At 51.2% G+C, this 14,952-nt stretch overlaps 1 protein-coding gene across 2 annotated transcripts; it reads left to right on the forward strand.

Annotated features, from left to right (window-relative positions):
* The first annotated feature begins 4,742 nt into the window (after window positions 1–4,742).
* On the forward strand, window positions 4,743–14,549 carry Txn2 (thioredoxin 2). Of its 2 annotated transcripts, XM_013024964.1 has the most exons (5): window positions 4,779–4,849; window positions 5,457–5,716; window positions 7,966–8,089; window positions 13,771–13,887; window positions 14,101–14,549. In XM_013024964.1, exons 2-4 carry the CDS (start codon window positions 5,457–5,459, stop codon window positions 13,882–13,884), a joined length of 498 nt encoding a protein of 165 aa, XP_012880418.1. In that variant the 5' UTR covers window positions 4,779–4,849; the 3' UTR covers window positions 13,885–13,887; window positions 14,101–14,549. The 2 variants fall into 2 exon arrangements, with proteins under 2 accessions (XP_012880417.1, XP_012880418.1); XM_013024963.1 differs by having other exon boundaries at window positions 4,743–4,849; window positions 13,771–14,549.
* Window positions 14,550–14,952: the final 403 nt, after the last annotated feature.

Here is a 14,952-nt window from a genome sequence, read left to right on the forward strand (position 1 = left end):
GCTGAGATCTGAGGATCGCGGTTCAAAGCCAGCCCGGGCAGGAGAGACTGTGAGACTCCTATCTCCAATAAACCACCAGAAAACTGGAAGTGGCGCTGTGGCTCAAGTGGTAGAGCACTCGCCTTGAGCTGAAGAGCTGAGGGACAGCACCCAGGCCCAGAGTTCAAGCCTCACGACTGACAAAAAAAAAAAAAAAAAAAGAATAAAGTGAGTTAAAAATGCCAGGTGCTGGTGGCCCACACCTATAATCCTAGCTACTCAGGAAGCCGAGATCTGAGGATTGAGGTTTAAAGCCAGTGTAAGCAGACAGATCTCCAAATAGAACTCATTTCCAATTAATTAGCAGAGGGGGCAACAGGGAAGGCATGGTAGCTCAAAGCAGTAGAATGGCAGCTGTGAGCAAAAAAGCCAAGTGAGTCCTCAAGGCCCTGAGTTCAAGCCCCAGTACAGACCCCTCCCCCCCAAGTTAAAGTAGGTTAAGTAGAAAGGCTGTGCTAAGGACTATAGACACCCAGGCCATTATCTGGTTACTCTGTAGGGCCTCACCTGTCTGAACAGTCAACATTGCTAAAGTGTGTTGGACTCACCCAGGGTCACCCAGTGGGACAGGTCAAAGCATGGGGAAGAAGTGGTTCCAAGTCAAGCCCAAGGCTCATCTCTCTGTCCTGGGCTGCCTCCTACCGAAGGACAAAGAAGCAGCATCAAAGGGTGAGAGGCAACATCTGGAGGGCTGGTGCCTCCTTCCTCAACCTCTGCCCAGCAAAATGTGAGACAGCTCTGGCCCAGGAAACCACAGGAGCCACACCCCACAGCCAGTGGCATTCCACACTGCAGGTGCCCACGGAGGGCACTAGCCTTCTGGATCCAGGAGTGTGGGTGTGTGCCCACCTACACCATGGCCATGCCATTCAAGGGGACATTGTGCAGTAGCTGGAAACAGGACAGAACATGAATCACATCTGAACACAAAGTGGGTTTCTGGGACTTGAAACGTGAGTCACCATGTGAATTGTTTCGTAACAACATAAAAGTCACAAAATTGCCATCAAAATGGATTCAGAAAACAAAAGGTCTTTTAGGGACATCCCTTAAGCGTGGCCAGCCACCCCCTCTCTGTGGTTCTTTCTCATGGCGCCTCACTCTAGCCATGATGATGCCTGGGGACACACAGACACTAAGCTTCCACTGCCTTGCCAGTCAGTCCCCAGGGATCCAGGCCTGCAGGGCTTAGGGGGCCTGGGCTCCCACCTCCCGCAGAGGCAGCAGTGAGAACCACGAGCCACACCGCCATCGTGTGGCTGCTTGTGCAGCTGCGGCTGCCCGCCCCAACCACCAGCACAGCATCCTGGAGGCTTGAGCATGGCGCCTGTCCTCCCATGTCCTACACTGCCTGGCTGGTTCCCAGGAGGCTGTGAGGGAGGCAGCAGGCTAGAGAGGAGACAGAATCCTTCCAGGGCAGCATAGCACCCTCCAGATTCTACTTCCTCCTCTGTGGTGACCTACACGAGCTCCTCAAGCTCTGTGTGCCAGGTGTACTCTGTGAGGTGGAGAGAGGCTGCTCCCACAGTGCTGGAGGATATTTGGTGAGTTGACCCACATAGACGCTGACAATGACACCGCGTATCTGGCAATGCTTTGAGACATTAGGAGCTTCCAAGCTTTTGACAGTGATCCACGGGAAGATAAGCATTTTAATATCACAACCAAGGTCCCTCAGACATGTAGACAGACAGCAACAATTGTCTCATAAAGTACTACCAACAACACATGGCACACACACTCTGATCTTATGAACTCTATTGTCTAAAAACAAAACAGAACAGATTACAGCCAGGCACTGGGGGCTCACATCAGTACTCCTGGCTATTCAGGAGGCTAAGAGGCTAAGATCTGAGGATGGAGATTCAAAGGTAGTCCAGGCAGAAAAATCCCCAAGACTCTTATATCTAGTTAACCAGCAAAAAGCCAGATGTGGAAGGTGGCTCAAGTGGTAGAACACCAGCCTTAAACGGAAAAAAAAGCCACACAAGAGCACAGGTTCTTAGTTCAAACACCAGTACTGGATTATAACCCATTAAACTGATTTCACATATCAACCTATGGCTCACATTCCACAATCCAAAAACACTTCAATAGGCTTAGTCCAGCTTTTCCTCCTCAGGCCCCAAAGCCCTTGGGCTTCTTCACCTAGGCCTCATGCCTGCCTGGTGACTGAGCCATGCCCACGCCAGGACAGGAGTTACCATGTCACTGAGGGGCCCTTGGCTGAGAGTCCAGCCTGCCCTGTGTGTCCCTGCAGGGGGACAGAGGACCCCAGGGGACATCAGAACTAACACTGAGCTGGCCTCTGTGTTCAGTACTCTCCACATTCTCTCAGCCCCTCTATGGGGTATTCTTCCCATCTGACAGGTGAAAAACCAGAGGCCAATTGAGGTAAAGAGACTATGGAATAAGAATAAGCAGGACAGGTCCTGCTTTGGAATTCATAATGTGAACTGAGCAAGGAAATGGGCTCTCTAGAAACTGCTGTGAAAATGCTGAGTAGGACTGACAGGTGGCTGGAGAAGAGAAAGAGAAAGTGCTGGAGACTAAAAAAAAAAAAAATGCAGATATGAAAATGGCCAGGGTAGGAGCAGCCTTGCCAGATGGTGGTTGGTATGATCAGGAGCAGCTGCAGGGAGAGAGTCTGACCTCAGGAGGAGCTAGGGGATCTGGAGTCTGATTTTATTGTGGGTTTTTGTCCTGGGTGAGCCCAAAGGCCCAGGCAATGTCAGAGAACATGAACAGAAACCATGCCTGTGAAGACCTGACCTAACCAGTGAACAAGGCACCACTAAATAGGGTTGCCATGGCAACTGCTGGCCAGGGCAAGTGGACCTGTTCCAAGGAAGTCCCTCCCCCTAGCCAGGAGTAACACACCTGGGCAGCACTGAACCTGGCAGATGGACTGAGGACGAATAATCTTAGCACAATGTGGCCAAGATGAGCTGGAAGAAAGCACGGCAGTCATTTAGATAGGGCTGGTGTAACGGGATGAAGGAAATGGGGTTTGGAACCAGAAAAGTTGTTTTGGGTAAAATCTCTTTGCTCATGGGAACAAACAGTCACTGAATAACTCCAATGATGTGTCAAGCCCTGAAGGAAGCTATGGAGACATTGACAGTAGAGTGAGGAGGAACCAAAAAAAGAAACAAGACAGTAAGCCGGGGCTTGAACTCAGGAACCGGAGCTCTTCCTTAGCTTTTGCCCTTGCAGTTGGCATTCTAACCCCTGAACCACACATCCACTTGTGGCTTTTTGCAGGTCAATTAGAGGTGAGAATTTCACTGACTAGTCTGCCTGGGCTGGATCCAAACCAGGAAGCTCAGATCTCAGCTTCCCAAGTAACTAGGATTACAGGGGTGAGCCTAGTTTTAGCACTCAGCTTTCTCAACACTGAGTTTGAATTCTGGGCCTCACACTTCCTATGCACATGCTCACTTCCTAGGCAAATGCTCAAGCACTTTAGCCAAGACACCAGCCTTTTTGTTACTTTTCAGATAAGGTCTGGTGCTTTGGCTCTGGCCAGCTTCAGACCACAATATTCCTATCCATATCTCCCACATAGATAGGATTACACATACATACCACCCACTTAATTTCTTTGTTGCAATAGTCTCAAAAAGCTTTTCTTTTGGCTGGCCTCAAGTCTCAATTCTCTAATCTCTGCCTCTCAAATGGCTGAGATTACAGGTGTGAGATGCCAGGTCTGGATAATGAGCTTCTTGCCCTGGACAAATGACTTAACCCTTCTGCCTGTAAATCAATCCCTGAGATACTTATCAACCAAATCCCCGAATTGAGTTTATCTGAATCCCTGAGGGAGTAATTATCTAGTAATCACCTTCTGTGCATAATGCACTGTACCAGGTCGGCACTGACCATTCAGAGATGAAGAACCACATATCCCTGTTGGAAAAGTGACCCTGCAACGTGTTATGAAGGGTAGTGAATAAACCCCTGAAACGAGGAGGAAGCCATTAATGCTGCTCAGAGATGTAAGGAGGGGTTCTACCGAGTGGAGAAAGAAACACCTCAAAATTAAGACAAGAAGCAGAAGAGGACATAGGCATCGTGTTCTTGGAACGGTAAGGCCTTGAAAGGTTGGCACATAGGTACAAGTAGGTAGCCTTGACACCAGCCTGGGACACACAGCGCCTAGGCCTCCGTTACTCTTGCAATGGGGGTGGGACTGGGGCAGGGAAGGGCCTAGGCCCTGACAGGTTTATGGGGCCTGCACTTTACCTAGGGACTCAAGCTCGAAGGGCCTGAAAGAACGCCGGGCTCAGCCCTTCATGCCACTTCGTGGGAACTCGATTGGCTCCACAACCCCCAGACCGCTGCAGCGTGCGGGACCCGGGAGACTTGGCTTCTTTCTTTGTAAGGTAAGGAAGACAACCTTGCAGCACCTGTGGGAGGGACGGGGGGGGGGTCGCTGGGCGACAAGATCAAGGGATGGATGGTGTAAAAGCAGCACAAAGTTCCCAAACCTTGAACCCGGCCTTCGGGCAGCGGTTCTCTACCTCACATTCCCCCTGGCGCTGGTCCCGCCCCTTTCCCCCCCCCTCTCATTCGGTCCCTCCTCCAGATCTGCAAGTTCTTCCGGTTCCCACTGAGGCTCCACCCCGTAGCGAGTCCCTATTGGTGGAAAAAACCCGAGCCGCCTTTCAAGTTGTGGAGAAACGCCCACCCGGTAGCACTTGCCGGAAGTGACGCTAGAAAGGCCCTCCCCTGAGGAAGTGACGGCAGGAGGTGCCCTTGACAGGCGGGGCGGGCGGGCCGTGCATCCTTCCGCTCGCGCTGCTGGGAGGTAGGAGGCCGCGGGAGGCTCGGGGGCGGCTCGGGGCGGGCGGGAGCATATCGGGGGCGCGCTCCTCGGGGGCTGGCGGACGGAAGGGCGGAGAGCCCGGGTGAGGGCACCCTGCCCATCCGGAGAACCCGAGTCCCCGGCGGCATCCAAGCTCCGGGTGCCTTCCTTTTGGCTTCCTCCCACAGACGTCTCTCTTTTCCTTTGGTTCCCCCTCGCTCCGGGCCCTGTGTTCTTGGAATAGCTTGCGTCCTTCAATAGATCCCTTTCCCCTCTCCTAACTTAAAGGGAAAAAATCGATAGAATAAAGGCTTTGCGGACGGGCCAGGCCTGGGTTCCAGCGATGCCTGTCAATCTGTGTTTTTTATTTTTATTCCACCTACACCTTGATTTCTTCTTGGCTGTCAACTTTTTGCTCGTGTCCCTTCTTTCCTTTCATTCTCATTCCCCTCTTTGACCCCAGAAGTCATATATTATTTCCTTACATTCTGCCTTTCCAGTTCTCCATGTTATTGAGCTTCCTCCCCATACTCCCACTGTGTTCGTTTGTTTTTGCTTTATGGGACTCTGTTACTGTGTGTCCCAGCTCTCCCGCCTCTTTCCCTCACAGATGGCTCAACGATTTCTCCTGAGGAGGTGCCTGACCTCTGTCATCTCCAGGAAGCTCCCTCAGGGTCGGTGGGCTCTCCCCTCCGGAGCCCTGCAGAGCCCACAGTGCAGTCCTGGGGGCCTGACACTAACACCCAGCCCAGCCCGGACAATATCCACCACCAGAGTCTGTTTAACCACCTTCAATATCCAGGATGGACCTGACTTTCAGGACCGAGTCGTGAACAGTGAGACGCCAGTGGTTGTGGATTTCCATGCACAGTGAGTAATGGGGTCTTATCTTAAAATTCTTGCCTACCCTGCCCTAGGTTCCCCTCTCATCAAACCACTATCCTTTCTTTTTAAGTTAAGTTGATAAGATTAGGAGAAACGGGAGGGGCTCTCTAATTTTTTCCACCCTTTTTGATGCCCTGACAAGGACTTAAACTCAATCTCAGGCTCTTACTCTGTTTGCTTACTCAATAGATGGTGCTCTACCACTTGAGCCATACCTCCAGTTCAGCATTTTGCTGGTTATTTGCAGATGGTGTTTCACAGACTTTTCTATCTGGGCTGGCTTTGATTCTTAAATCTCAGCCTCTTGAGTAGCTAGGATTACAGATGTGAGGCAGTGGTACCTAGCTTGCCTTTTCCTTTTAAAGGTAAAACTCCATAAATGGGCAGAGGCAGAAAGAATGAAAGGATTGTCTGGTGAAAGGAAGGACCTGAAGTGTTCTGAGTTTTGGGTGGACCTCGTTACCCACCCAAAACCATTGTCTAAGGATTGGGAGTTGCTAGTTTGACATGATTACATTATTTTCTCCAGCTCAAAAAGCATAAAAGCTTCAGTTAGGAGCCATCATTTTGAGTCTTTAACTGTCATTTCTTTCTTCTTTGGAAAACAGGAAATATTTCTCTTTTTATCTGTTTCTCCCTACTTTTAACTGTACTATGCTAAAATAAATCCTTGGTAAAACTTACAAAAAAAGTAAGTATGTAGTTTGGTAGGAGACAGGTCAGTGAAGTTTTCAAAACTGACTAGAATCAGTGTTAAAAAAACATGTATCCTGTACTTGGCTTGCAGCATATACCAAGTAGTTCCAGGCCCTGCAGATGAGTTGATTTTTTTTTTTTAAACATCACTAAAGCTGTGGGGAAAATGGGCAAAAAAATACTATCAATACTACCTTAGCATTGTCCATTGTCCATTGTGCTGGATAGGCAAGAACAGTAGGTGTTTGTGAATGACTGTGGCTTGATTTTTAGTCTGGCCTTCATTTGTAGACCTTTGGGGTCTGGCTAGATCTTATGTACAAAACAAAAAACAAATAGACACCCATTAGAATAGTATCTTCTGTGCAGAACCAAGGTCATCTGATAGACCTTGGGAAGTTTTCTGGGCCAGTCTCTGGCATACTGTTTGGTTTCCTTCTGGTTCTTTTTGACTCGTTGTGTTGCCAGGGGCAGGCCGATGGTGTTCTTGTAGTGGGAGATAAGGTGTTACAGACTGGGCTTCTAGCTGTTGTAGATTCATTAATTGAAATCTTTGAATGGAAATTTGGTGTGGAGGGGTAGGGAGCAAGATCTCACTGTATAACCCAGGCTGGATCATAGGCAGGCAGCACCACACCTGGTTCATGGAAAGGATTTTTTAAAGGCTGAGAATAGCTGTGGCTCAAGTGATAGAGCACTAGAATGATAGCCATGAGAAGAAAAGCTCAAGGACAGCACCGAGGCCCTGTGTTCAAGCCTCAGTACCAGCACAAAAAAGTAATAAAAAAAAATAAAGACTAATAAAGTTTCAGCCAGAAGACAGAGGTTTCTGCCCTGTTTCAGAGGGATCTTTTGTAACATGACTGATGAGGTCTCATTTTCTTCAACAAGGAAGTCAGATAAAGGGCGTGAATTTATCCATTCATTACCAGGCATAGCCTTAGTGCCTATGTAGAGATCACTGCAATGTGTTCTAGAAGAGATATGTCCCCTTCCCCCCAACACTGCCAACAGGTTACCTCTGTGTGTGTGTGTGTGTGTGTGTGTGTGTGTGTGTGCAGGGCAGTTAGAGTAATTGACATGGGCTTAGGGAGTGAAGTCACCTAGGGATGGTAAGAGAACTGAACAACCTTTGGCTACAGTCCTGGTGGTTGGTTATTTTTTAAACACAGGTGTCTCACTGTGTTGCCTAGCAGGCCTCAAACTTGCAGTCATCCTGCTTCCTAAGTGCTGGGCTTTACAAGCTTAAACAACCAAGCCCGGCTTGTGCTGTGCTTCTTACCAGCCTTGTCATCTGCATAAGTCCCCTAACTCATGTGGACCTGAGTTTCTTTGGAAGATGCCTTTTCTCAAGGCTCTCTGCGCAGTCTGAGCTGAGACGGTATCAGCAGGATGACTGATATATTGTAGGCACTCCTAGATTTTACCTTTCCTCCCTTAGTGCTGAGGTCGGGGGGGGGGGCTTCTGGAGAGAAAATAAATGAAGTGGTGAACGAGCACTCCTTGAACTGACTATGTGTCCTTTCTCACCTGCCAAGGTGGTGTGGCCCCTGCAAGATCCTGGGGCCCAGGTTAGAGAAGATGGTGGCCAAGCAGCACGGGAAGGTGGTGATGGCCAAGGTGGACATCGACGACCACACAGACCTTGCCATAGAGTATGAGGTATGGGCACACAGGGGCCAGCAAGGGTGGGCACAGGGACTACCAGGTAGCCAGTAAAGGGCATGTCTGGGGGATTTTCTGGAGTGTTCAGGAGTCTGGAGTCCTTGTCTCTCCCACTTTAGGAGATGGCTAGTATGATCTCGAGCACCGGGCTGTTCTCTCTTAGCATTGGGACCTTGCTGCTTGCCTCCCTTCCCCCCTTTCCTTCCCCCTTCCTTCCCCCTTCCCTTCCTCCTTCCCCTCACCTTCACTTAGCAGTTTGTGAGCCCCACCATGTGTCAGGCATGCAGGATTCTGACACAAACAAGGAGATCCTGTCTCCACTCGTTTCTCAGTCTGTCACCACAGGATATTAGGTAGACAGGTTGCTTTGCATTGTGGGCTCAGAAGGGTAAGAGTCCTTCAGTTGTCAGACCCTGTTACTTGATGCCCAGGATCTAGCCATGCAGACACTGACAAAATCAACACTCAGGAGCCAACCAACTTTCTCCCTAACGGAGTAAGTGGGAGGAATGTGGACGCTGCAGGCCAGTGGCCTCTGCTGTGCCCTGGCTCTCCTCACAGCCAGAGCAGCCATAGACAGGTCTGCAAAAACAGCAGGGTGTGGCTGAGCCAAGGGTGTGGCTTAAGTCGTAGAGTAGAGTACGGGTCTAGCAGGCACGAGGCCTGCCGTTTAATTCCGCACACTGTGGAAGAGGGGATGGGGGCGTGGCATGGTCTGTCCCCTAAAACAGCACTTATAAAACCAGGCAGCAGCCAGACTTTGGCCTGTGGGTCACAGGGTACAGATCCCTGTTTTAGGTTCAGGTGCTCAAAGACTTGTAGATTTTAGCAGATTTGGATTACTTAGCCAGTAAAGTCTATATCTATCTATCTATCTATTCCAGCAAAAAAAGTCTGAAATCTGAAACATTTCCGAGGGTGGTAGGGGCTGGAGAGGATCTCACTGAGAAATGAACATAAGAGCAAAGAACTGAGGGGAGGGAGGGCTTTAAAAGAGCCACCAGACAGAGCAGACATCAAATTCCAAACCCATGAGCTAGCTGAGTGCCTACAGCAGATGTCCTCTGGGCCCTAGAGACCATCTCCAATGGAGAAAAGGAGCTCTGTGTGGCCAGGTGTCTGAGCGAACGGTGCAGTCTGGAATAAGAAGGCAGACAGCAGAGGAATGGGGATGGGAAGGTTGGTCAGACACCCTGGCTGAAGACAGTCTTACAGAGCTAAGGTCACACCTGGCAGCCTATGGGCCAGTTCTGGCTCACAGACCTGTTTGGTCTGGCTCTCACCATGTTTTAAAGAAAGAAGAGACAGAGTCCTTAGCTCCCATTTCCTGCTCTGGAAATGTCTCTCTTGCCTCCATTTCTCCCGGCTTTAACCCTTTTGTACTAAAATAAATTCTTGCTAAAAAGAAAACAGGAACTTGCCAGACACTGGTGTCTCACACCTGTAATCCTAGCTACTCAGGAGACTACGATATGAGGACTGTGGTTCAAAGCCAGCCCAGGCTGGCTCTTATCTCCACTAAACTACCAAAAGCTGAAAGTGGAGCTATGACTCAAAGTAGTAGAGTGCTAGCCTTAAGCAAAGAAGCTCCAGGAAAGCACTCAGGCTCTGGGTTCAAGATCCATGGCTGACCTAACACGCACACACAGAACTCTGTATTTAGCATTTGTGGGTTCCAGGCATGGAGCACTAATCCCCGGATTGAAGCTGAAGGATGGCAAGTTGAACTTGGTTTGCACAGTGAGGCCCTGTCTCAAATTTGGAGAGAGAAAAGAATATGAATGTGTATTTGTACCCATTCCAGACTCGTGGTATTTTGAAATAGCTTTCAGTTTGCTGGCCCAGGCTCAACTCCCACCAGACCATCTGAAGGAGAGGTACTTATCTTCCAGCCAACCCCTCCTGGCCCACCCCCACCTCTGCCTCAGGAAATGAGGCAGGGGCAGCATGAGAACTCTGACAGTTTCCCCTTCAGTGAGAGCAGGGGAGGTAGATGCTGGGTAGGCAAAACCACAGATAGCCCTGGCTTCTGGCCACTGACCCAAGGCTGTCCTTGGACTTGTTAGCCAAGGCAGCTAACAAGGGCTCTGGGGGAGGGATGAGGGGTGGCTGTTATTTCAGAAACTTCCATTGATGGCTCAGTCAGATGGGGCCTTCGACCTTTGGGATTCCCCTTGCTTGCCTGCTTGCCTGTCCCTGACCCTGGACCTCTAGTAGCTGCCAGCGTGGGGGTGCAACCTTCTGGCAGGAATCCAGGGCCAGAGGTCCTGGGGCCCCCACAGGTTCCGCTGTTGTTGTTTTTTTGTTTTTTTTTTGCCAGTCCTGGGGCTTGAACTCAGGGCCTGGGCTCTGTCTCTGAACTTCTTTTGCTCAAGGCTAGCGCTCTACCACTCAAGCCACAGTGCCACTTCCAGCCTTTTCTGTTTATGTGGTGCTAAGGAATCAAACCCAGGGCTTCGTGCATGCTAGGCAAGCACTCTACCAGTAAGCCTCATTCCCAGCCCACAGACCGGCTTACGGTGGTTACTTGGAGCCTCAGGGACTTTCCTGCCTAGGCTGGCTTTTAACCTTGATCCTCAGAGCTCAGCTTCCTGAGTGGGATTGTGGGTGTGAGTTACCTCCAAGTCCTGGGCCGGTGGCATGGCAGGCTCCTCCTACCCCTCTCTCTCCTTCCTTCACACCTGTGCTATATGAACAGTCTTACGCAATGAACAAGAAGTTGCCACTAAGCCCTAGTACCCAGGATAGTGCCCAGGCTCTGTGTTCAAGCCCCAAGACTCCCCCCACCCCACCCCCAAAAAAAAAGCTCCCCGAGTGACAGGGTTTTTGCCTTAGTGTCTCGCCTGCAGGTAGCAGCTTCTCATGTCATAGTGTCCTAGCCGAGTTAGCGAGGGTGACTAGGGGAGAAAACCTGGCAAGGACCTTGAGCTCAGTGGCCTTGCGGGGTTGCTGGTACACACATATGCAGACATGCCTGCGCTGAGTTCTCCACAGACACAGCACATTTCAGCACATCTTCTCACCAGCCCCTCAGTTCCTTTGACCCAGCCAGAACTGAGACTGAAACTGTCTTTTGTTGTTTGAGATAGTGTCTCAATATGTGGTCTAAGCTAGTGTCAAACTCTGGATTCTCCTCTCTCTGCCTCCCTAGTGCTAGGATTATATGCATGGCCACCATGCATGCCATAAACTTGCTCTGTCACTGCTTCTCTCCTACCAGTGCTCCAGGACAGTATGCCAAGGACCTGGGCACTTACTGGCAGCATGTTCACTGGCTCCAGCCTGGAGCAGCAAAGCCATTGCCTCCAGTCACAGCCCAGATAGCCTGTAGTGTTTTGGATGGAGCTCCTCTCCAAGCCATCCCATTGAGTGCAGTGTCCTCCTTAGAGGACACAAAAAAAGACCCTCTCCCCAGCTGGGCACCGATGCTTCACACCTATAATCCTAGGTACTCAGGAAGCTGAGATCTGAGGATCACTCTTAGAAGCCAGACAGTGCAAGGGTCCAGAAGAGTCCCTCTCTGTAGGGACTAGAGGTATAGTTCTGGTAGAGTGCTAGCCATAAGCGAGAAAGACAAACGATTATAAGGCCCTGAATTCAAGCCCCAATTCCAGCACTAAATTCATTAGAAAGATTCTGTCCATTTAGTTTTGTTTTTATTTCCCAGTACTGAGGATGGAACATGCTAGGCAGGTTCTATGCACTGAAGTCCATTCCCAGCCCAAAGACCACACCATAAACCATGACATCAAGTATCATTTTGAATTTTGGATCTTTCTTAGTGTTTGTTATTGCTGGTTTGTTTGCTATTGAACTTAACTCTGAGTGTCTCCTGTCCAGCATTTTTGCTAGCTAAAGGAAGTCGGAGACTTTTTTTGGCCCAGGCTGGCTTCAAACTATGATCCTCCTGGTCTCAGCCTCCAGAGTAACTAGACTTACAGGCATGAGCCACCAACCCACCAGCACTCACCTATGTACTTCTTCTTAATGACCATTGCTACATATAGAATAGGGTGGGCTTTCTTTTTTTTTAGCCTGCATTGCAACAAACTCCACAGAGTATACAATGTATCCTGATCAGTCTCACAGTCCTTCAGCAGGTTTCATTGCTCCAGTCTCATCCATGCAAACAGACTATGAAATGTTTTATTTTAGAGACAAGACAGGATATGTCTACCAAGGTGCTAAGTTGGAAGCCTGCAGTAGAGTTTCTACTTCACCTGTGTTGTCCTCTTTGAGGGTCTGCTGCTCCTCTGCGAGCCACTAGAGGGCGCAGGAGGCCATCCAGTAGTGTGGCCTGGAGCTGGATAAGCCTTGCGCAGGGCCTTCAGTCTTAATGCCACCACCCATGCCAGGGTGTATAACCAGTCAGGAGCCAGCAGGGAGGCTATGAGCAGGGACACCGCGGTGGGCCTCTGTTGGTACAAGCCCTCTGAGAAGTGTCAGCTGACACTCCGTGCCAGGATAGTCCTTAAAGGGGCCCAGGGGGCCTAGCAAGGGCCAAGACCATCATCCTGCCTGCTGTTGGTCCTCTGTGCGCCCATTAGGAGCGGTGCCCACAGAGGAGCGAGGGCTGAGGGGCTGGGCAGCCGGACCTGCTTTCCGCTCTCCTTGGTAACTTCTGAACACTGATGGAAAATCTCACCTCCCAGGGGTAACCCCGGCTAGTCCAGCGCTCAGGCTGGGCAAGGCCCAGTGGGGTTGTGGATGCTCCCTCGTTGCTTCGTGACTAACCTATATGTAAAGAAAGTCCGCGTTTGTCTCATTCTGTTGACGTTTTCTCAGATGCCAGACAGCAGGGTCTGGCCTGGTCAGCATTCTGTGGAATCCCTAGGGGCCCAATCACAAACCAGGAAGACCTCTACCCTGCCCATCTGCCTCCAGCTTAGCAGGCTTCAGGTTGTGTATAGCTGCGCCTTCCTCCCATACCACCCAGTACAATCGGAGGCTACAGTTGGAGCCCACGGTTCCGGGCCCTGCTGGGCAGTCACAGCAGTGTGTTGAAGTGTTCCTCCTGGACCCCCTGTGCCACCACTTACTGAGTGCCCACTGTATGCCAGTCATACTGCCAGGTTCCAACACTCGTTGCCAGGTCCTGTGCAGAGGCTTGGCCTGCAGTATGCCTGCACTCTACCAGAAGTCTCGTGTCTTGGCTTGTGATGTGGCTAGAGACTTCGTGTGGTGAAGTAGAGCAAGTCCACCAGCCCCAGAGCCCCAGGCCCAGTCCCTCAGCTTCCCACACAAATCTTTAGTCCCAGTCCCAAACACTAAAAGTAGACGTCATCATCCTGGGTTTATGGAGGAGCGCTGCAAGGCCGGGAAGCATGATGTGGCTGTGAGCCACACAGCGGGATTTGGGCTCCCCCAGGACCGCCCCGGCCTGCAGCTGCATGGGGTATTTTCAGCCCCTGGCATTCTGGCCAAACCACTGGGCCAGTGAGTCAGTCATGTGTGGTTGGGAAGGAGAGTTCTGTTGAGAGCTTGCTGTGGAACACATTTCCCCAGCGGGTGGCCCCCAGGCCCCGCACCAAGGGAAGAGCCCCTCTCTCTCAGCCCCACCTTTGGCCTCAGCTGTCCCTGATCAGGATGTGCCAAGTCTTCCCCACAAAAGCTTGGGAATGACGCTAGAGATGCGTTCATCTGCCTGTGACTTGAACTCCATCTTCTCCCCCATCCAGGTGTCAGCTGTGCCCACCGTGCTAGCCATCAAGAACGGGGATGTGGTGGACAAGTTTGTGGGCATCAAGGATGAGGATCAACTGGAGGCCTTCCTGAAGAAGCTGATTGGCTGACAGGCAGGGCAGAGTCCTGACCGCCCTAGCCCACCTGGGACCCCGTCCCAGGGAGGAGCCCAGTAGAACTCAGCCCTGCTGCCAGCCCCTCCCCTCTGGCCCCTGTGGACCAGTGGTCCCAAGCTGGCCACTGCCAGGGCAGCTGCAGAGGAGGGGTGCTGCTGCAGATGCGGGGCGTCGTCTTCCTGCCCATCTCCTTTTGTCTGCTCCCTCTAGGGCCTGCTGCGGTTCCCCAGGAAGCCCGAGAGCCCAGGCAGCCTGCAGCCGACGGTCCAGGCAGAGGCAGCTCAGTCCTCCTTCCCCCTCGGTCCTGATCCAAATTCCCAGCTGGGCTCATCTGCCTCTGCCTTTTCCTCTCCTGCTGCTGTTTTGTGAAAATAAGAAGGAAACAAGAAGCCACATGAATGAGAGTACGATATAGTTCTCTCATTTCTTGTAGGTCTGTAATAAAGAACTTTATATGACCCCCTTCGAACCTTCTACTGTGAAAGGCAGACCTGAGCCCCACGCTTGTCCCCCTGCAGCCACCCCTGCTCCCCTCCCTGCCTTCCAGGCACAGGGCAGAGAGGGAGGCATGGGGCTACATTAGCCAGCCCTTTGGTTCTCAGGGCAGGAGGCCCGACTGTGAACAAATTAGACCAATAAAACCAGGGTTCGTACTGCCAGCCGCTTGTGTTGTCAGGCTACTGTGCACCGCTGCCTGTCCACTTCCCTGGGTGGCCTGTCCTGAGAGTGCTTTGTCCCCAGTGCCTGCAGTGCTGGAGCTGCCCACCTGCCCTGCCCTCCTGAGGCAGTGTCCCCACTGCCCAGACATGACGTCATGGGACTGAGGTGGGTTTCCACATGGACATGTTCTACATATTGGACCAACAGGGTCTACCACACTTGCATTTGTGGAGAATGTCCTAAGTTTGGGGACCACATTTCACCCATCCTATCCCAGTTCCCTGGACATGGAGTGTGTCAGGCCAGCCAGGCTTGTCTGCCAAGAAAGCCAACTTCCCTTCCATCTCCCTGTGCCGAACTGCTGCTCTGGCTCAGTGGCCTGTTCCTCACAAGATTGGATAC

Source organism: Dipodomys ordii, unplaced genomic scaffold (assembly GCF_000151885.1).
Source record: "Dipodomys ordii isolate 6190 unplaced genomic scaffold, Dord_2.0 Scaffold79, whole genome shotgun sequence".
NCBI lineage: Eukaryota > Metazoa > Chordata > Mammalia > Rodentia > Heteromyidae > Dipodomys > Dipodomys ordii.